We start from the raw sequence: 24,232 nt of genomic DNA on the forward strand, positions 1-24,232 counted from the left end.
ATTTGAAGTCTGGGAAGAAAAGATGATGGGTGCTAAAACTGAAACATTCTATTGTAGTGCTGCTGGGAGTACAGGAGTCTGAACCTGCTACTTCTTCTGACTTTGTCTATGTTGTCTTTTTAGTTTTGTTTGGTAACTAAAATATGAAGGGACGCCAACTCATGGTGACTTCCCATGACTGTAGTATGGTGGCCCTAAGGTGTAAATGAACAACATTTGAAAAAACAGAATTACATTTGAAAAAACACAACAAAGTCACAACATTTGAAAAAATGGAATTACATTTGATTGAATAAACAGAATTACATTAGGCCAAAGCGGAAGCGGAAGTGGAAGTTATCGACTTCCATGTTGGTGTGTGACCGCTTCTATGTCTAAAAACAGTTTCTTTGGAAAATTGGGCTGCCATGTTGAAATCCAAGATGGCCACCAACCTGTGTAGATGTAAACCTACCACCCCATCATTTGAGGAAACTATGCTTTCTAGGTTTTTTTTTGTTATAATTACAAATATAAACAGCAGCCCATCGTTTTTATCTGGTTAATATACACATATATATGGTATTATTATTATTATTAATATTGTTTAAAAGTGTAGTTTCTTCAAATAATTGGGTCAGCCAAAAGTTAATCTGAAGAAGCCAAGACCACCATTAGCCACCCCCTGGCTCCGCCGTTGAACTTAGTGGTGGATTAAATTGCTCCCTCCACTCGTCAGGCTCCATCAATCTGCATTGCCTTGAACAAGAAAAAAAAAAAAAACTACCTCGCTTTTTATACATAGTGTAACTACTACCCTCTTGAATATTTTGCACCAGAAATATTTTAAGGTTTACTTCATTCCCTGTTCAGTTCCAGTCCAGAAAAACACTCACCTCCAAAACTACAAAACATTCACTGTTCAAATCCTTAAGCGACTGGGGACATCGACATTCTGCTTGTTTTCTCTTATTTGTCAAAAAGGCCAATTAAATTGACAATGAATAATTTATAACAGCAATAAATGCATGAAACATCCAGAAGGTCAATACTTTTTATAGGCACAGTTAATGAGAAGTTTTCTGTTTTTGGTTGACAAGTTTGGGAATGGTCAGGAGGATTAGTGTCATTGTGAATATAGAGAACACAGATGGACGTGGGCCAAGACAGAACATCTGGTTCTGCATGAAGAACCAAAAATGCAGAGAGGACTCTGACCACTCAGGTTTACGAGTAAAAAAAGTATTTAATGGAAGAATACACAAAAATGGCTGACGTGGCCACAAAAACTTACATGAATATCATGAGGGTATGAAGAGAGACAAACAACCAGGAATCTTCATGAGAAAATATCCCGACAAGAGAACACACTGATTTCAATACACCAACACTAACGGGACAAATGACAAACAGCTGGGAGGAAGAACAGGTGAAGAAAACAGGAACTTAATGAGGGAGTAATAACTTGGAAAGACTACACGATGGAGACAAAACACTAGGAACAGAATAAGAGAAGGATCAGCACAAAAATTACAGACAAGAGGACAGACTATGACAGAACCCCCTCATCAAGGGATGGCTCCTGACGTCCCAAAAACCCAGACCGAGTGGGAAAAGACCTGAATGGAGGGCATCAAGGGAAAAAAGAAACACAAGAATCAAAAAACAAAAAACAGACAGGATCAGACATGGGGAAAAACACAAAGAAAACCAATTTCAGGCAGATGACAAAGGGGACCGTCACGTACGGTGGCAAACATTTAGGCAGATGGACAGTTGCTAAAAAAAGGTTTTTTGAGTTTTTATTGTTTTCTTTCTGAAGTTGCAAGTTTCAGTTTACCAGCCATGTTCAATACATACAGTCAGTCCTCTGTGACAGTGTCAGTGCTGCCTCCTGTTTCATGTGAACAACTGGAGAAATCTCTGAGTTCTCATCTGGAAGATTTGTTGTTTTGTTGTTCCAGTGAGACAAAATGAACTTTAATGATTGTAGTGAAGCATCTGTTGACAAACATATACATGCATGCATACATGTCCATATACAAATATACATATATATTCAGTCAGTGAATGTAAATACAGAAGCTGAATATAATTGAAATGTCAGCCCACAGATGGTTTCCGTATCCCTCCTCGTGTGTTTCTGCACCCAGCCTGACCTCAGACCAGCGATTCTCCCTATCACCATCACAGAAAGGTGCTGTCTGTCTGTTTGTGATAAAGTTTTGCTGTCGGCAGCTCGTTTCTCTCCCTTCATGGCGATGTGAGTTACAGAAGGCGGGTGTGACAGCTCCAGGAAATTAATCACATGTTGAAGTTGGGAAATACGTTTCTAGCCTGTTCTAAAAAAACAACAACAATCACCAGGAAATTGATTTTTTTATATATATGAAATGTACAAAATCTTCTCATTATTATAAAATCACGTCATCAATTCTGTTTTGTGTAAAAAATGTGTGGTATTGTGGATCAGATTTTATCTGTGCGATTCACAAAGAAATAAAATAATAATTTGTATAACATGTCCAAATAAATAAACAAATATTTCAACATTTTTGTAAAAGACTGGTATAGAATAAAGAAATTTTGTAAGAAAACTTTACAGTGGTGCTTGAAAGTTTGTGAACTCTATAATTTTCGCTATTTCTGCATCAGTCTGACCTAAAACATCATCAGATTTTCACACAAGTCCTAAAAGTTTGTAGATAAAGAGCACCCAGTTAAACAAACAAGACAAAAATATTAAACTTGGTCATTTATTTATTGAGGGAAATGATCCAATAGTACATATTTGTGATAGTAAAAGTATGTGAACCTTTGCTTTCAGTACCTGGTGTGACCACTACTCCCACACACCGTGCAGTAATAACTGCAGCTAAACTTTTCCAGTAACTGTTGATCAGTTCTGCTCGACTTGGAGGAATTTTAATCCATTCCTCTGTACAGAACAACTTCAACTCTGGATGTTGGTGGTTTCATCGCATTAACTGCTGCTTCAGGTCCTTCCACAACATCTGGATTGGATTAAGGTCAGAACTTTGACTTGACCATTCCAAACATGAACTTTATTCTTCTTGAACCAAGCTTTGGTAGAACATCTTGTGTGTTGAGGGTCATTGTGTTGTTGCATGACTCACCTTCGCTTTAGATTCAGTTCATGGACAGATGTTTTGACATTTTTCTCTATAATTCTCTGATATAATTCAGAATTCATTGTTCATCAATGATGGCAAACCGTCCTGGCCCAGATGCAGCAAAACAGGCCCAAACCATGATGGCCAGTTTGATTCCTGGGCTGCAGGGCCAGTGCGCCGTTTTTTTACTTATTTTTTTAAGAACTTTTTATTAACAACATAAAAACACAGAACACCGCTACCGATGCGCCAGAGCCGCCCCGCCTCCACCCAGGGCTGGCGGCAGCTCTTGTTTTCTTATTTTTTCATGAGTTGGATCTTCAACGCCACCTGTCAATCAATCCAGTAGGCGTGTCAGCAAATGACTAAACAGGAAGTACCACATGTTTGTCTGTAAGAAGGTAACTGCAGGTAAATTCTCCATTCCTGTCATAATTACATTGTATGCTTAATGGTTAAATTAAAGGTTAAAGCAAGTTGTGATTTGTTTTGTGTTTTATATGTAGATATTGTAACTTCTGGCAGCATAATTTTAGTCTTTGTTAAAACTAAAGTGATTTTGTAAAAAGTGTTTAATAGGCAGTGTAATGCAAAGTTTACACTCACATACTGAATTTCACTGTGAGGTCTTGTCCTATGACGCTCTGCGGAAAGAAAACATCTACTGCAGTAACTATTTTAAGTTATTAATAGCTTAGAATTTATTATTATTATTTTACCTGTCTTCTTTGCTTTAATGTTAGCTGATAAGGCAGAAATGTGTCACAAAATGCCTCAAGTAACACTGTGAGCTTCACTACTTCCACCATTACAGCTATCTTTATCTAAGTTTAGCTTTGTTAGTTTGTCCAAGGTTAGCCCATCCTGGGTTAAATTTCCTCGTATGCGGAGCGATTATACCATTCATGTAAAATATTTGATAATGTTTTTATAGGAACAACTCCTGAATGTTCATACTGTGTTAATGTATAATATTAGTGCAATGTTACAGTAGACCTAGCCCACTACTGGAGTTTTAATTAGGTATTTTAAGCTACTAATAAACATGATGGATGATGATCATATTGATTTATGCTATAGGCCACTGGTAAGAAGGAGTGATTATTTGCTTGCTATTAGTTGCTGCTGATCTGTTTCATGTTGATGTGTTCATTCATACTCATCTGCTCACACAGACTCATGTTCGTGCTGCTGTTTGGCATATTGTTTTTAATGCTACTAATGCTTAGTGTGTTTTTAGTTTATGTTTTTCTTAGTGCATATCTTAGATCTTATTACTGTTTTTCTTTTACATTTTAATAATTTTGTTGGATCTAACTGGGACTCTGTGCACACAATTTTGTTCCACCACATGTACCACATGTGGTGCGAATGACAAATAAAGAACCTTGAATCCTTGAATTATTATTATATTTTCATATTGGCTAGTGATTTTTTTCCTGAAACTTAACTTAGGCTACACTACAGTATGTTTCTTAGACTGTGACTAGGATGCGTAAGAGAAGCAGTGCATGCTCTATGCACACAAGGAGAGCTGTTGGTCAGGTTTCTTCTTGTTGTGCCATTAACTCTAAAATAGTTATTGAATCAAGTGTTACTTATGTAGGTAAAACTAAATGTTAAACAACCCATTAATATACACCAGAATACAGGAAATGGCATCTACTTTATTAAAAAATTTCTGGGGGAGGACACACATTATAGGGATTTATTTAAAGACAAGCCTGCATAGACAGACGTTTGGTGCTTTTTATGTTGTGTATTTGTTATTACTTTGTTTTTATTAAGTTATTTTGTAGATTTTGTTCATTTTAGGCTTGCTAGACACCAAATCTGAATTTACATTTCATATAAATTAAATAAACAATTGAGTTATTATTCTTTAATTCTCTGATATTAATTTGACAATATTTGCAAATACTTATGACAAATTAACAGTCACCCTGGAAACAGATGGAGCAAATTAAAACGTAAAAATGCTTTTTACATACCCTTAACATAACCAAATGATTACATCGTCTAAAAAAACTCTCAACCACTAATTAGGAGATGTACAAAAATAGGCATCAGGATGACAATAAAACAGAACACAATGATATTTAATTATTTTCAGCTCATTTTTCTCCTGCATTCATAAGGAATGGCTTTAAATACATTGGAAGTTTTAAACCATCAAAAAACAGGGTTGAGTTTGTTTATTTAGTGGCTTTTCAGATATTTATGCTACAGATTTGATATATTTGCTCCAACTATTTAAAGTTTAGTTGTTAATGTGCAGCTCTGTGTGTATTTCCAGCACTTTGAGCTGCATCGGTCTCTGTAGTTTCACGAACACGGAGCTACGAACGAGAAGACGTCAGCCAACGAACATGAGCCAAGTCCAAAACTGTCCTGGGGGATTCTCTACACAGAGCAAGAGTTAAAATCACAAGCCGGATCTATTTACACCAACTGGTGATATTAAAAAGATAGTTCGTCCATTTTGAAGTGGAGTTTTGTGAAAGTTAAGAGCAACTAATATCTTACCTGTCGTAGATACGTTTTTGAATGGTCTAACATTGTGTAAAAATGTGCACTGAGAAAACCAAGAGGAGTTTTGCTGCAAATCAACCAACGGAAATCTTCAATTCTTTACAAATGCAACTAGCAACAGCGGTAGCACTTCCTGTAGTGACACAATGTTTCTGCTGGAACAAACCAAGTGAAATGTTGAATATGAAACTGAAGAGTGAAGCTGCTTTAAGAAACAGCGATCATTGGTCTTGGTGGTGTTTGGACAACTCGTGCACTCAGAGGGGATTAACAGGAAGTCCTACAGCAGAGGTTAGGATTTGATGAGGACTGTAAGATTGTTCAGAACAGAAGACTGTTAGCTACGATTGTTTTGAAAGTTTAGGCAGCTCAGTCTCCAAAAGTCCTCAGCAGTAATAAAAACTGTTAAAGATAACAAGCGGTGTGCCAATGTCCTCAGCTGCTGCGGGATTTGAATAGTGAATGTTTGCAATTTTTGAATAAAGGTGTTATTTAGTTATTTTTATTATCTATTTATTTTGGTTATCCAAGGCAGTGCAGAGTGACAGATTCTGGTGAGCGATGGGAGAAATTTTTTCCACTACTAGGTGCACTGGCAGAGGGTGGCCAATGGTGGCCTTGACCACCATAGATTAATCTCCGGCCACCTCAAGTGCCACCCCAATCATTTGAGGAAACTATACTTAGTTGAAGCCACACTCCAAAATTGAAGTTGGCACGTTGCTTATGTTTCAAATGATTCAGCTCCCCAGGTTTACACATGGCAGCAGCCATCTTGGATTTCAACATGGCAACCGAACTTTTGAAAGGAACTTTTCTTACTTCAATCAAAATCGAATCACTATTTCTAACAATTTTTCTTTTGTGAGAGGAGCAAAGAATGAAACATTATGAGAAAAATAGAAGAATAATATCCACACGATGCTTCAGTTTATTGTATTTGCTTTTAGGCGTCCTTCCAAAAAACAAAATATATAAAAAGAGATGTCCTATGTTGTTTGGCATCATACAATGTTTTTCAATGAATTCTTCTGTAATATAGAGCCAAATCAACATCTGCGCATTAGTAAAAATTAAATATTCATTCATACAGTGTATAATTGATAAATTGTATAACTCCAACTTGGAGCACTTCATGGTTTATTTTGTCCTCTGTAGAATCAGGAGGTAATCTTTATGTAGTATTCAGTTTTCTTTCAAGTATTGGTCAAGTATAAAAACACAACAAAAGCATTTTCGAATTAAAGAAGTTTTTAAATGAATGTTTTGAACAAATATGTTCTGTGTAATGCTCACAGGAGATGTTGGGGATGACCCTCATCTACTACCAATTTCTTGGCTCAATGTCTCTAGAATCAACTGCGTTTGTTAAGGTTGACCAGCTGTGGCGGCCATCTTTATTTGGATTTATTTCAGAATCTAATCATTTGTAGAACTACATCTAATCTAACAATTACTGTATGTTTCATTCAAATCTGTCCACTTGATTATGAGATATTTTGCTAACAGACAGACAGTGCGGACTCCAGCAGTTAATGGCAACGTATTAAGCACAGATCTTGTTCAATGAGAAGCGCTCAGAGTATTTGTTGGGAGAGACTCTCAGCTACCACCACAACAAACATTAGTTCAATCTGTGTGAAACTGAGTCTTAGGCATGAATGGGTCCTGTAGGGTCGGCTAGCTGTGGCAGCCATCTTAGAATGTCTTGAGTCCAAAAGGTAAACGGTTGTAGAAGAACAGCCAAGAAATACTTTCTGAAAGTTTCACTAAAATCCGTTCACTGGTTGTTAAGATATTTTGCTAACAGACAGGGGTCATCATTGTCGCCCAATGGGCAGACAGGACCGGAGATGTGTGTGTTGGTACAGCGTGAGCAGAGGTGTGCGTGAGAGAGAGGGAGGAGTGTCTCAGTATGAGAGCGCGCGGCTCCGGAGCGGCAGATGTGACGCGCGCACTGTCCGAGCCACAGCGCGTAATTAGCGGCGGTCGGACATATTAACCGGATTATGTGGGTCTGGGGAGGAGAAGTGTCCTGAATCCGGTGTGACGCTGGATTAAGGCTCCGTCCTCGGCACCACGGCCATGGACCGGCGGCGGAGAGCCCCCCTGGCTCTCACCTTGAACTTCCTCGCGCTCCTCCTGGCGGTGTCGGCGCTCACCACCAGCTACTGGTGCGAGGGCACGCGCAAAGTGGTGAAGCCGCTGTGCGCCGGCCCGGTGAGCACCAAGCAGTCCTTCTGCATCACGTTCAACAGCTCCAACGTGAACGACACGCGCCTCGTGCAGTACATCTGGGAGACCGGCGAGGACAAGTACGTGATGAGGAAGTTCCACACCGGCATCTGGTTCTCCTGCGAGCAGAACATCAACATGAGCGGTGAGTTCGTGCGCGCGCGCAGAGGTGCGTCACGGAGGCAGACGGGCACGTCGGTCCGATAACCTCTGGATAAAACAATGGCCAGCGTGTAGTTGTGTTTTAAATCTGCAGCAACACCGACTGGATTTACAGCTTAATCCCTGTCAATCTGCTGCTGCACTTTCTGTCTTCATCCAGGTTTAGCTTCTGTCTTCCACAAAATTACTTTTTAACGTGCCAAAAATTAATGAAAGAGTGAAAAAGTCAGCATCAACTGGTGGCCAGTTGGCCACTTCCGGTCCGTGGGTGGAGTGGGTGACCTCAGATTGGTTCAAGTTTTACATCTGAAGATTTTAGAGTGTGACACTCAGGGGCGGTCCTAGCCTGTTTGGTGCCGTGGGTGAACAACGCCTCTGGCGCCCCCATCGAGCCCCGAGCCTGCATCACCCATCTCCACCCCCTGGAGCGCAGACACGCTCAGACTGTCTTTGAACGTTTCATTCAAAACACTTGAAATTGAAGAAACTAGAAAAATACCATAAACACACAAAGGAAGAGACAGAAATACTGTACACCATGAATTTAAAACTATACAATACAAATACAAAAAAATCAATAGAAAATAAATACAGATAAAATAAGCCATTTCTGAATTGCACCAATAGAACGTGAGAAAATCTGTACAACAAAAGACACAAGTTTCTCTGCAGAACTGTCAAAGAAGGTCTGAACCTTTCCTGAATAAGACAGTTTACACTATTACACTTGAAGAAACACAAATTAAACTATATATAGGGGCAGCACGGTGGCACAACTGGCAGAGCTGCTGCCTCTCAGCAAGCAGGTCCTTGGTTCAAACCCCGGTCCAGGGGCCCTCTGGGTGGAGTTTGCATGTTCTCTCCGTGCATGCGTAGGTTTTCTCCGGGTGCTCCAGTTTCCTCCCACAGACCAAAAATCTGCATGTTAGGCTGATTGGTAACTCTAAATTGTCCCTAGGTGTGAGTGAGAGAGTGAATGGATGTTTGTCTCGTTTGTCTCTATGTGTCCCTGTGATGGACTGTCCATCACAGTGATGGACAGTCCAGGGTCTACCCTGGTTTAATTGGTCTATTATTAATTAGGTTTAATTAATGAAACATTCAGAATGGGAGATAAATTAACACCTCTTCCATCCATTATCTTTTACCCTCTTCTTCCTTTTTGGGTCGTGGGGGTCACTGGTGCCCATGTCCATCAATCACTGTGCAAGAGGCGGAGTCAAGACTGGATTAACCATATGGGCAACTGGGTAAGTGCCCAGGGGCCCACGATCTCTAAGGGGCCCAGGGCAGTGAGGGCACAAGCAAATATCTGGTTATCTCCTGCTTTACTTGGAGCCCTGCGCTGCACAGAGAGACTGCGGCTGCGCTTCCGCTGCATTTGTGCCGCCCCGCCTCCTCCCAGCGCGGCTGTTACGGCTCTCGTGTTTGTTTGATTTTTCGATCCTCCATGGTGCTACATGTCAATCAATCCAGTAGGTGTGTCGGCAACTGACCAATCGACGACCGCAATTTCTCCCGAAGGTAAACGCCCTTTACCTGCTGACAAGCCCGTCACGTTTTTTTTTTTCTAGAACTTTATTAACAACACAAAATAATGAAACAATGCAACAATATACAAACACAAACTCGTGAAGGCTGTCATAACTACATTTCACAAAATAATGAAAGAGAAAAAAAATAAACATAAAAAATTAAATAAATAAAAAACATAAGAGTGCGACTAAATGAAAAACTTGTTTTAATTAAAACAATAAGTTTGTATCTGTTGTGAGATGATTTTAGCAGTTTAGCAGATTTTTAATCTACTTTATGAAGAATAGTATGATTTAAAATCGTTCATAAAACAGGAAGAAGGGCTTATTATCTCTCCTCTTACTACAGTGAATGTGGTACTTTGCTATAAGTATGACTATATTTATGGCATCAGAGAAAGCTGAGCTTAAGTTATCCACATAAAATAAAATGTTATCAGCATGAAAAGAAGGAATGTTAAGTTTGAGATTAATCCAGTTTCTGATGTTTGACCAAACACTTTGTATTGACATGAAAAAAAAATTGCTTGAGGGATTCATCTTCTGATTTACAAAAGACACGCAAATCAACCTCAAATTTAAATATTCTTTGCAGAAACATGGCTACAGGATATATCTTATTTATTATTTTTAAATGATTCTCCTTCACTTTAGGAGATTTAGGCCATTTGACAAATTTAGAATGAGCAGAAATCATTCTGGTTTTATGATTTATACTGGGAGGTTTCTTGAAGAAATCTTTGTTATAATCAGTAAATCCTTCGTTGCATTCATTCATTGATAATCTTATTTAATTTGAAGTCAACTACAGTCATTTAGTTTTAATGTGGGCATCAAATTGTCACCTTTGAATTTATAATATTTTTAATTATTGAATCAGCTGTTGGTCAGGCTACTTCTTGTTGTGCTATTAGCTCTAAAATAGTTATTGAATCAAGTGTTTACTTATGTAAGTGAAACTAGATGTTTAACAACCGTTAAAATACACAAGAACGCAGGAAATGGCATCTACTTTATTGAAAATTTTATGGGGGAGGACCCCCCCTCCCCCCAATAAGTTTGTCCCCACCTCCACCCACATTACAAATGCTTCTGACACCAGTGGCCAACAGGTTGCTAAACAAGTGCACGTGGTGTCATACAGTGTTAGTGCGTTCAACTCAACTCAGTCTTGATTATTTGTGGCAACGAGAGAACATAGTAGCATTTATAGTTCTATGAGCATTTGGATTTTTATACATAAAAATACACTTGATCGTTAGAATTTGAAGTATATTTACTGTATATTATGATAATTTATTCTGTATTTTGCCAGATTATGGTGATTCTGGGGTCGTGATGATGGGGCCCTTGAAGATTGTTGCCCAGGGTACAGCGAAGTGTTAATCTGGCCCTGGGTGGGGTACACCCTGGACTGGTTGCAATTCAATTCACTTCAGTTTATTTATATAGTGCCAAATTACAACAAAGTTGCCTCAGGGCACTTTACAGGAACATTCACATACATAGAAAAAACAATTAGTAAAGTTCTCTATCTAAAGAAGCAGCAGACTCATTGAATCTTCACTTCATCACAATCTACCATCCTGAGCAAGCACAAAGGAGACAGTGGAAAGGAAAAACTCCTTTTAACAGGAAGAAACCTCCAACAGAACCAGGCTCAGGACAAGCGTCTGGCTGACCAGCTGGTTGAGAGGACAGGAAGGAGAGACAGATGAACACAGAATGGTCGTTCCAGGTGAACCTGAAAGACAAAAACATGTTAAGGATAGAAAAAATAATTACAAATACAAAACAGGTTGAGCAGAGTAAGTAAAGACAGTAGCAGAGTGAAAAGTGTGATCAGTTTGTCCTCCAGCAGTCTAAGCTTATAGCAACTAAGGGACAGCTCAGGAAACCCAAGCCATCCCTAACTATAGGATTTATCAAAAAGGAAAGTCTTAAAACTGGACAATGTGTCAGCCTCACAAGAGAGGAGCCTGATAACTGAAAGATCTTCCTCCCATTCTGCTTTTGGAAACTCTAGGAACCACAAGTAAACCTGCAGCCTGAGAGCGAAGTGCTCTGTTAGGAAAATATGGAACAATAAGATCTGCAATATAAGATGGAGCTAGGTTGTTGAGAGCTTTGTAGGTTAGAAGTAAAATTTTAATTCTATTCTGGATTTGACGGGGAGCCGATGGAGAGAAGCTAAAACTGGAGAGACACAATCTCTTTTATCAACTCTCATTAAAACTCTGGCAGCAGCATTTTGGATCAGCTGAAGACGTTTTAATGAAGTTTGTACGATTTCACACAAACAAGTTGTGAACCATTGGCTATATTCACATATTATAAATTAAATGTGCTTAGTTTGGGATCAATCAATGTGTGATTTACTTAGTGAACTAAATGCATTAGATGCATCCCTGTCCCAGCAATGCAGACGAGAGAACTGATGTGTGTGCTAGACAGGCTATATGAAATAATAGTTTTGTTTGTTTGTTTGTTTGTTTGTTTGCTTGTTTGTTTGTTTGCTTTATTGGAGGGGGTGGGTTAGTATTGTTGCCAGGTGCTCGTTCTGCCTTTTGAGAAATGCTGCCCTGGGCAGCTGCATATATTACCCATATCAGAAACACGTTTCCTACTGTGGCTATGAGCAACAAGTTTATTTTCCTGTTTCAAACAAATATATTCCACCAATATGTAGACTAAATTTATACAGTATTAACCCCCCCACAACCACCACACACACACACACACACACACACACACACACACACACACACATACACACACACACACACACATATATATGTCCAGCCAATCAGGATCATATTGCGCATATCTCTCTCTCTATCTCTCTCTCCCTCTCTCTCTCTCTCGTTATTTGATTTTAAGAAAATTGTCTTCACTAATTCACTGGTTCCAGATGACCTGACTGAACATTGTTGGATTGTATACCTGGATTATTGAGCATGGACTTTGGGGTTTTGAACCAGTTTGACATGACTGTCGACGAGGGAGAGGGCGGGCACCAGAGACCATCTTAGCACCAATGTAACTGTTTTGTCCCATTTTGGAGTAAGCTGTTGGGAGAGAAACAGTTTTGTTTGGTATTTCCTCAGACTGATGAAACCTTCTGGATGGAGGGCAAAACATGTAAGCACAAAAATAAAAGAAACCGTCCAGATGACCTGACTGAACATTGTTGTATTAATATGATTTAAATATATATATATATATGTGTGTGTGTGTTTGCGTGCGTGCGTGCGTGTGTGTAAAATTTAAAAAATTGACCTTGACTTGATGCAAAACCAAAATAATGACACAAGTCATTAACGTGTGTGATGTGTGTAAAAATAAGAAAAAAAGCATCACTATTAGCTTTCTCAGCTAACTGAATGCTGATGTGACTAAATTATATTTAAAACATAAATTAACATTCACGGCAATTCAAAGTTCAACACTTATGACCCACTTGGCTTGCCGTACATGCACTTGTTGCACTGTTGCAGATCTCCAGGAACATTTCTACACAGCTGCTATAAATCTAGAGAATTTAGTTTGTTAGATTTTGTTCTTTCGCAGAATTCTGAGATCCGTTTTATTCACAGGGGTCCCAATCTTCCATATAAAACAAAAAGGCACCTCTTCAGGCTCCATCCTGTCTGAACATCTTTGCTTCATTTGGACGATGAGTGCTTTTAGATATTATCTTCCTTTTGTTGTTGTGGCATGGAGAAAAATAGAGTTAAAAACATGCACCTGCTTCTAGATGAGAGCGGTGATCACATGGGATTAAAACACTGTGTAGCTGTCTCATGTATTCATACTAATTATATATAAAACCTTGTTTTTTTTCTACATCAAACACCAGCCCCTCCAGAGACTACTTGTAAAAAAATTGGGGCCTTTAAGCAAATTTGCTGGTGACTCCCACAATAAAACTATATATAAATATTCTCAGCCTAAAACAATAAAAACAGCATAAAGTGGTCACATGTGGATTTTAAAGACAAGGTTAGCAATGATCCTGGTTGGAAGATTTCCTCCATCCCTCAGCTGTAGTTCTGTGCAGCAGCAGAGTGTTGCCCTTCAAAATAAAAGCATCCGTTGCTGATAGTAAAATGTGCTCAGAGCGATGCCTCAGGAGACTCTGCTGACTGACAGAAGACCTCCTCAGACTGGAGAAACTCTAGTTTCAGTAAGAAGGACTGCATGAAGTCTGTTTGTCTTCATTTGGCAGGGACCACAAAGAGTCGTTAAAATATCTCATTTACATCCTTTTGTCTTTACAGGGGAAAAGTGCAGAAGTTTCATCTACGTGGCTCCAGCAAACGAAAGAGGTAAAACTTCACCATCTGTTTAAATGTTGCTCTGGTTGAACTCTTGTTTAGAGACACAGTAAAGGATTTAAACTTGAGTTTAGTTCATGAGCATCTTGTTCAGTTTTATCTACGCGAGGTGTCCTCGAGGCTCTTTGAGCACCAGGACCACAGTGGCGTCTCTAAAAGTGAAATAATGGGGGCACCATGTAGGCACCACCACCATCCAGGGGTGGCACCAACACTCAAAAAGCAGACGTTCAGAAATTTTCTTTTCTTTTTCTTGTAAAATGATGATTGAAACCTTGGTCAATATGAGAATTATAGTTGAGAAGTGGTGCAGCTCAGTTTATTTTACAACAAATTTGACTGATTCTACGATGAGCAGAGACCAGAACGATAACCAGTTTAACCAGTTTTAACGTGTTCTCCATTTTTACAAACGCATGTAACGTCATAAACTGTCCTTACGTTGTGCTTTTTATCATTTACACTAAAAAAGTCCAAAGTACTGTTTTAATATGGACATTGAACAAAACATTTACAAAAAACAAACTACTTTTTCAAGTTTAAAGACATTTCTAATTATTTTGTTTTAATGTTTTTATTTTCAGACTTCTCTCTGTGTATTTTTTGTGTGTTTTTTTTGTTAGTTTTAGAACAAAACAGGGATTTTATAAATGTCTAAAACTGGGAATTAAAAGACACAAAAGGTGCATTTGTATTAACCTCTGAGACCCTGTATCATAATTTTAAATCTTAATCAGAGACTAAGTTTTATTTGTCTCTTTTTAAATAAGATGCATATTTATCTTTAAATCCCTAATTGCTCAAAAATAATGTTTGTTTTTAAGTTGATCAGATTCTACTAATCCTAAATATCAAGAGAGGGTGGACGGTGGTGCAGCTGGTAGAGCTGCCGACCCTCAGCAAGAATGTCACCGGTTCAAATCCTGGCCCAGGACCCTTCTTGGTGGATCCAACAATTTTTCAGTCAGGTCATCTAGACAGTTTCTTTTCTTGTGCTGAAACGTTTCACCTTCCATCCAGAAGGCTTCATCAGTCAAGGAAACACACAACACAAAACTGATTCTTCCCCCAACAGCTTACTCCAAAGTGGAACAAACAAGTTATGTTGGTGCTTCTTAGCGGAGTTTGCATGTTCTCTCCATGCTATGTGGGTTTTCTCCGGGTACTCTAGTTTCCTCCCACAGACCAAAAACATGCATGTTAGACTGATTGATAACTCTAAATTGTCCCTAGGTGAGAGAGAGAGAGAAAGAGAGAGAGTGAATGGTTGTTTGTCTCGTTTGTCTCCATGTGTCCCTGTAATGGACTGGAGACTAGGGGATGAACAACTACATAGTTTTTAAACTCGACATTAACATAATAAAACTCGAGTAGAACTCAAGTACTTGATGACGTCATAGGATCTCAAGATGCAAAAACAAATAAATAAATAAAACAAAACAAAAAAAAACAAAAACAGACCAACAAAACATTGGGAGAGTATATTATGCTCCTACCATTTATCATACTGCAGATAAGTCATAGGAAAAACTAAACTATTAGTTTTTATTATTAAACTGCAAAAGTTAAAGAAACATGCGGAACGTCAAAAACGAAACTAAAAACAGTGGGGGGGTCGACCACCCCGCACCACCGCCAGCTGTGGTGCACATTAGGTTTAGTTTTAGAGATTAATATGGTTATAGGTTTTTATAGGTTTAGAGATTAATATTTTTTACTTTTTGTTTGTGAAACAAGAGGAAGCTGGTTCTGGTTCGGTCATTGGACCCGGTGTTACACCATATTCTGTGACCTGCAACAGTGCATGCAACACCGCCCCCTACGGTCACAATATACAATGTTCACAGAATATGGTGTAACACCGGTTCACAACGAGATCCAGACAGTCAGGAAGTTGATTCATTTTCTGTTTCGTTACGGTAGATGAACCTGAAGATTCATCTTTAGTGAAATATTTCCAGACTATTGATGCATTTCTACCTGTTTGTCAAGACTGGACCTGCTCCGCTCAGCATCTGCTGGGAGGAATCCATTTTGTAACCTGCGCCCGGTGCGGATCACGTAACACGTGACGCAATGACGTAACGGCGACGTGATGATGTCACCATGAATACTCGACGTGAAATTTAAAAACTCGATAGATGTTCTAGGAATTGATGTGTAGATTACTCGAGTAGTCTGGTAAAGCTCTACTGGAGACCTGTCCAGGGTGTGTCCCCCGCCTCTCGCACAGTGATAACTGGACATGGACATGGACACCAGTGACCCCCGTGACCCGAAAAAGAAGAATTGGTTAAAGATAATGGATGGATGGATAAATATCAAGGGGGATATTAAAAATACACAGTTTTATAGGGGTTGCCCTCCTTGGTGGCCCCTCTGATGGCCCCCCTGCAGGACCATCAGAAAACAGCAGAGACTGAAGTGGTGGTTTCCAAAAGATGTTTATTTATTTATTTATTTTTAAATGTTTATTGTCCCTTTGGTCTACACTTCCTGTCTATCAGGAAGTGTAGAACAGCTGAGGCAGACTTCTGTACTTCTGTACATGAGGGTTTTTTTGGTTGTTGTTCCAGTGTTCTCAGGTCTTACTGGTCCCTTTGGCCCTGCTGCTTTTCTAAACTCTGCCTCTTGGTTTATCCCCACTGTTAATTAGACTAAATTGCATTACGCTTCACCTTAATTTAGTTTTTTATTCTTTGTTTGTCAGTAGAGACTGTTATCACTGAGGCGTCCAGCAATGCAAGCGTTACCTCTAATTCCAGCACGATCCAGCTGAGAATCAGCAGAACTTTATTGGGTCGTGGATCGTTCACGGTACAGGAGACAAAAACAAAAAACTGTCCTGCAGTGCAAATAATTTAGGAATTGTCCAACCTCTGCGTTAATGAGGTCAGAAATTACAGTCAGCAGCAAAAGCTGTCAAATCTTAGCTCAAGAGTTAAAAACAAACAGATTTCATTATTTCATTGTTTATTATAAAATGTTTATCATAAATGTAAAACTGAGTCCCCCTCATGATTTGGTAACTTCTTATAAATTGCAGTAACTCTCAGTAGTAGTTTTCTGTGGGACTTCATCAGTCTCTCGTGGTTGTGGAGGAATGTTGGCCCACTCTTCTTTACAGCTCGGTTCTGTTAATGTACCACCACACCATTCACATCAAGCTGAGGTCTGGGCTGTCTCCAGATGTTCTGTTGATGAGCTGCTGTGTTCAGGATCATTGTTCTGCTTCATGACCTGGTTTGGTCCAAACCTCAGCTCTCACACAGATGGTCTCACATTGTCTCTAGAAACATCTGGCCTTCAGAAAAGTTCCTGATCAACTTAAAAACTGTCTGGGAGTCCAGATCTTGTGTCTGCAAAGAAGCCCACAGCATCACCCCTCCTCCACCGTGCTGACAGTGGGTGTGAGGTATTGAAGTACACAAGGCTCTGTAAGCATCTGTTCTTCTGTCTGAAGGACATTGTTCCCGAAGCCTTGAGGTTCATTCAGATGAAACTTTGCAAACATGTTGCCATGTCCTTTTTAAAGATGAGTCTTTCTGCTGCAACCCTTCTACATACGTCATACCTGTCTAGTGGTCCTGTTATGACCTTTGACCTTGAGGTTTGGATAATCTGAGCTGGCCTGAGTTTGTTCGACCATCCACTCCTGGGAGAGTTGACAGCTGTCTTCAAGGTTCTCTGTGTAGAATGTTGGACTCCAACAGGTTTGAAATTACCTTTAACCTTCTCACATTGATGGGAGGTAACAGTTTATTTTCTATGCTTAATGCAAATGTCTTTCCGTCTTGGCATTGTGTTAACACACACCTGTCTGCTTCAGAGCAGCAAGCTGACAAAACTCCTGCTGTAGGTAAAGGTTGTAAGCTCAATCATCCAGGTAGATAACAACAAAAAGGTTAAATCGTGTCGTCCGGACCAGTTTCTTTAAGGGAGAAACGTTTCATCTTCCATCCGGAAGACTTCTTCAGTCTGCGGCCTGCCAACCAGCTCTGTCCCATAAGTAGCCTTCATTGCTGTGTTTCAAGCCAACCTCCTGTTGGAATCTCAGAAGTAGACTTTTACTTAACATGCGTACAAGTAGGATGACATGATTGACCCTTTTTTGTTGTTTTCTATCTGGATGATTGAGCTACATCCTTTTTTCTGAACCACTTTGGCCTTGGTTGTCCTCAGGCTGTTTCTGTGAGCAGCAAGTTGGCCATCTACCTAAAGCATTTGATTGTTGTACATGATGGTTCATTGTTTTGGATGGGTGTGTTTTGCACGTGTTAAAATCTACTTCTGAGATTCCAACAGGAGGTTGTTTAAAACACAGCAGTGAAGGCTACTTATGGGACAAATCTGGTTGGCAGGCTACAGACTGAGGAAGTCCTCTGGATGTGAGACAAAACGTTTTTCACCTAAAGAAACTGGTCCAGATGACAAGATTTAACCTTTTTTGTTTCTGCTCTAGAGATGTTCACACTGACAAGAGTAATCAATATATTCGATCAACATCATAAATATTATTGTTTTAAATCTTGTGAAAGCAAAGCAAGTGGGCTTAGCTTTATTTATTTATTTATTTTCACAACTTTTTCCTTTTGGATTTGTTTATGTTGATTAAATAATGACACTGTGAAATGTGTTGTGTTTTTTTTTCACTTGTTATTAGTTTTAAAACATTTTCAAAACTGGTAAAAAACCTAATTATATTATTATCCTGATATGTAAAACACTAGAAGTGAAATAGGATGAACATTATTTTGTTTATAATTGCATTTGTTCTGGTTTACATGAACAATTCACAAATTCTTATCTCTTTGTGTGCGTTGCTTTGTATTGAGTATTACGTATATCTGAAAATAAGGTGTAGTAGAGTGATGTATGAATGTTAACAGGTCTCTCTTGTAAATGAGTCCTCGAGGCTCAATGGGACCTAACCTGTATAAATAAAGGTTGAATGAAAAATACATAAATAAATAACATTACAGCTGACATCCAGACAATGACTTTGTGGGAATGTCATGTATTCATTCATTCATTCGTTCATTCATTCGTTCATTCATTCATTCGTTCATTCATTATGCGCGTTAAACATCAGTAAATATATTTATAACAACATGAGCCTAAACAATTTAACTGATAGAGACATAAAAATATTTGGCCTTAAAGGAACATTTTGTCTTTTTGGAAGTTGATTGCATTGAGTGCTTCTATGTAATCACTATCTTACCTGCAGAGCAGAAACATCAGAAGTGCAATTTTCGACACAACACAAACTCAAAACTTTGATTAAAGTTCTCTGTTGAATATATGTACACTTGGTCACTTTTGCATTAAAAGTTTTTCACTTTTAGCAGAATTAGAGCTCTACTGCATTCTTACTGCTGCCTCGTCATCTTGCTGCTAACCAAGTGTGACACTGGTCCATTCAACGACTAACCAGGTGTGACACTGGTCCATTCAACGACTAACCAGGTGTGACACTGGTCCATTCAACGACTAACCAGCTGTGACACTGGTCCATTCAACGACTAACCAGCTGTGACACTGGTCCATTCAACGACTAACCAGTTGGTACTCTGGTCCGTACAACGACTAACCAGGTGTGACACTGGTCCGTACAGCATTGTGACAGCATTATTGATTCCTCCAGATTATTGTTTACCCATCAGGATATCTAGCAGTTCACATGACTGAAAACTATCCAAAGTAAGCAAACGTGATTTTCAGAAATCTATATCCGGAAAATGATTTTGTATTTGTTCCACTAAACCACAAAGTAATGCTATACTACTATTCTAGGAATTACAGCTCTGTAAAGCTCCATGCCTTGACAGCCCAAACCACCTGTTCTCTGACTGGACAGTTAAATTTTTGATTGACAGGACTTTGGCCAATCAGCTGAGAGGAAGAAAAATCTGGTCAAAATTTGTGTTTGTAAAATGACATTTACAGGAAGAGATTTATACAAATATTTGGGTTTCATGTCTGTAAATAGACCTTCACAAAAACGATTTGTAACTTGTGTAATTGTTTTTACAAATATAATTTTTTTACACATACAAATTCCCATCTTCACATGCACAAATCACAAATTTATTTTACCAAGTTACACAACTAATTTATAAGTAAACACTATTTATGACCAGAATTTGTGTCCATATCCAGGTTGCTAAACATTTTCAAGTTTTGAACTCTTGCCTCTCTGTCTTCCATCAGCATTGAACATGTAAAACTTCAATGCAGAAGCAATTACATTAAACTCTGTTGTTACAACATGAGGCGTTTGGTATTTAAACCTTAGGCATCTTGTCACCTAAAGGCCTCCACAGAGAAATAGATATTTGCTCCTTTTCATAAATGTGTTTGTTTCCACATTTTATTTATTATGTGTTGATTCCTGACACTGGTTATTAAACTTAACTGTTCCTGTCTATCATGCACCTTTGTTAACCTTTGTGCACACAATTTTGTTCCACCTCATGTACCGCATGAGGTGCATTCATTCATCCTTTATTTAGATAGGTTAGTTCCCATGAGCCTCGGGGACTCATTTAAAAGAGAGACCTGATTTCAACAAAGAATGATGACAACAACGGACAACAGCGACAAATGATGATGTGCAAATGACAATAAAGTAACCTTGACCTTGACCTTGAGAAAATCAGTGCCATTTTAGTCTGTAGTCCCCACTTGAAACTTTTTGTCAGACTTTGAGTTAAAACGATTCTTTTAGATCATGTTTTGTACTTTATAAAAGCTGACAGTTTTGTTTTTTGGCTCATTTTTATATCAAAACTGGAAACTGCGTAAAGTAAACACTTCCCAAAACATTACTGACACAAACCATCTACTTATTTTTCGGTCCAGTTTATACGGTTATGTTTCTCCTGCTGAGGGTAACCAAGAATATGAGAAGAAGGACACAAAAAGATAATAACTCCCCCTGGACAGGACTCCATCACAGAGCCACTTAGACCAGTGGTTCTCTACTGGCCTGGCTTTAGCACCCACCATCACCCTCTTATGACAAATCACAACTCAAGTCGAGGAAATTTTTCAACTTCTCAGTTTAATAAAATCAAGGACAGTGCCGTTTGAACCTGATGTAGTAACATAAAGTAACAATATTCCAACATAAAAAACATATAAACCAGATTATACAGTAAGGATTGTTGCCCGAGAGAGAAATATTCCATTTAATGATCATTCTATTAAAACCAAATGCTTCACTTTAGTCATTTCAGTCTTTTTGAACAGACCCTCTGCTTTCATTAGCAAACATAAAATTTAAATGTTTGACTATTAAGAAATAGTTTTCAAAATTATTCCTAATATAAAACTAAAGCTTAGTGTGCACCTCCTGTATACATAACGACCAATGTCCTATTCAAAACGTTCTGTCACTTTTTCAAACAGATTGACTGACATATAAAAATCAGAACGTTGATTTTTTTTTTCTTATGTTGTTTGTGACCCCGTCAAAACTTCTGCACCACCAGTAACAGGTCCATGACCCAAAAGTGGACTGAGACCCACCAGTTGAGAATCACTGACATAGACAAATACTCGCAAATTTACACTGAGACCAAAAGATGCTAATTAACCTTTAATTTATTTTTCCTTTAAGCCAAACAAGAAACCTTATTATTTTATTATTAATCTTTATTTAACCAGGCAAATCCCATTGAGATCACAGATCTCTTTTGTAAGGGAGGCCTGGGCCTGGAGGCAGCCTGACATGCATGTTTTGGTGGAAGAAACCAGAGTACCCAGCGAAAACCCACACACGCACAAGAAGAACATGCAAACTCCACCCAGAAAGACCCCAGGTCCAACCCGGGATTGAACCCAGGACCTTCTTGCTGTGAGGCAACAGCGCTAACCACTGAGCCGTCGTGCTACCATAAGCACAAACACACATTATTTAATGTAGGATAAATAATCATTATCATTTTTCTTTTCTGTTATAGTTAACTGACTCCATTCTTTCCGTAAACATGCAAACCTGTGCTGATTTGTAAAAATCGTGGAGGTAAAAATCCAAAATGTGTGAGATTCTGACTGAAATTAGACGTGCTGCTGCTGAAACATCAGCTGAAATAGAAGGACATTTAGCTGAGCCATAAAGCTCGAGTCTCTTTAGCCGTGCTTTTGTTTGTATATCGCGCTATTCATTGCTGTTATTTGTATTATTAAAATTGTACAAGGTAAACATTTTATCAAAAAGTCACAACCGCAGATAGTTACAGTAAAACAACTTAAAATACCTCAAATTAAATCTCTTCATTCTTTCCACCAGCCCACTCTAAAATTATTTGCAGAGATATTTTTCTAAGTGAAAATCAATTTAGTGAAAACACATTTATGAATCACTCTGGGATATTTTTGGTCATTCATTCCTTCATTCAACCTTTATTTATACAGGTTTGTCTCACTCCGTCACGAGGACTCATTAACATGAGAGACCTGTCATAATTCTATTGCATAACTTGTGATAATTAATTACACAATAACTTTCTGTCCTCGGGTGTTGCATGCGGTTCTGCTGCATCTTGTAATTGCTTTTTTAATTTACTAATTTTATTTCCCAACAGATATAACATGAGCTCAAAATGTGGCGCATCTCCTAATATATCATGTGTTGAATATCCTTTCTTTGACTGTTAAGGTTATTGATACATTTGATACGGGGGTCGATCATCTATCTTTCTCCACCTTCACCTTCTTTTCCATCTCTTCGTCCTCCTTTCACCTTTGCCTAAGCATAAATTTCATCCCCACGCTTTTAAGTTTATCACCGTTCTGTGATTTATTCAACCCTGCGCACCCATCCCCACAACATTGATGTTTTTATTCTTCTTTGTAATATTCATTGTTGTAACTCCTTGTCTCCACAGGAGTACTGTGGCTTTGCATCGTGGCAGAGTGTCTGTACATCCTCCTGCTGGCCACAGGAGGCATCCTCATGTCGTTAGAAGTGTGTCACTTCGGCAACGTCATTGATGGCTTAAAGCTCAACGCCTTCGCTGCCATATTCACTGTACTTTCAGGTGAGAGGCTTTCGCCAGCTGAAAACAGCTGCTGTCGCTTTCCAAGCTGCCACTTTTTATGAATCGCTGTCTGTTCTGTGTGTACGGCTTGTAAACCTGAACTCAGAGCTGTGCACATTGTATCATATCCCACTTCCACTAAACAGCCACTAGCCAAAAGGATGGCCCAGCACAGAAGAGCAACATCATCAGGCCAGGACTCTGTGGTCTACACTCATCTCCAGGCCAGCGGTCACTCTTTCAGTGATTATATAAATATATGTATATGTATATATATACATGTATATATAAAATTCCCATCCGGACACAACCTGACCTCTGATCCCCCACAGTCTCTGTAAAACAGTGACTGACTTTGCACACCTGCAGTACAAAGCTCACTAGTTAAAATCTTGGATCTCGTTGTCTTTATGCATTCACGAAACCTAGTTTGAGTCAAAGTTGAGTGTGTATTTTTTTTATAGGTGGCCCTTCACAGAGTGGAGGATGTAAATGACACGCAATCATTAAAATCAAGTTTTTAGAAATGTACATCTGGTCTATCTTACGTAAAGTGGTTATTTTATGTGAAGAGGCAACAAAATGTACTCAAAACACATTTTTCCCTTTATTTGTATTTTTTTGCATCTTAGATTTTCAACATTGCAATAGTTACATTTCTAACTGCTGAATAATGTAGAGACTGAAGACAGGAGAAGCAACAGGCATACAAAGATGTTCTGACACATATCGTAATTCAAATAGCGCTCGGTGCAAGAACAGTGAAAAATTACTGAAGTGTTACCCTTTCTTAGGAAACCACAAACAAAAATAAGTAGGCTTTTAATATTTATTGGCCTTCATTTATAATTTCAAAGTTAAAATTGGAGGCTAAATGTTGTACAGGCTGCTTGGTGATGTAAATGAAAAGTGTATAAAGGCACTTACTTCATGTAGAATGTTTTTGGCAATTTAGAGATTTAACAAATGCAACAAATTAGGAAATTACTGATCACGTGTACCCTAAGAAAACTAACATTGGTAATAAAAGTATATGCATTAGCATTGTAACAATATGCCTAAGTCATGTTTCAGTATGTAAGTCAGGTTTATAGTTACTGTTCAGCTCAGACACATTGTAAGAGAATAAAAAACAAATACTAAATACTAGACATACTGGTAACTCCACTATAATATAAAAATAATAATAATTATAGTACATTGTACTATCTAAAGTCCCTCTCTGGTTTTTTTTTTTTTTACATTTTTTACAAACTGAAACATGACTTAGG

The 24,232-nt window shown here is 38.6% G+C and overlaps 1 protein-coding gene across 1 annotated transcript in view; it reads left to right on the forward strand.

Moving 5' to 3' along the window:
• The first annotated feature begins 7,730 nt into the window (after positions 1–7,730).
• The window catches only part of LOC119423341 (germ cell-specific gene 1-like protein), a 26,127-nt gene continuing 9,625 nt past the window's right edge, over positions 7,731–24,232 (forward strand). Inside the window, exons 1-3 of the mRNA XM_037690718.1 lie at positions 7,731–8,025; positions 13,858–13,905; positions 22,809–22,961. Of these exons, the coding sequence (XP_037546646.1) occupies positions 7,731–8,025; positions 13,858–13,905; positions 22,809–22,961 (496 nt within the window). The remainder of the gene's footprint in view (positions 8,026–13,857; positions 13,906–22,808; positions 22,962–24,232) is intronic.

The sequence above is a fragment of the Nematolebias whitei genome, chromosome 17, assembly GCF_014905685.2.
Source record: "Nematolebias whitei isolate Nwh7 chromosome 17, NemWhi1, whole genome shotgun sequence".
NCBI classification, from domain to species: Eukaryota; Metazoa; Chordata; class Actinopteri; order Cyprinodontiformes; family Rivulidae; genus Nematolebias; species Nematolebias whitei.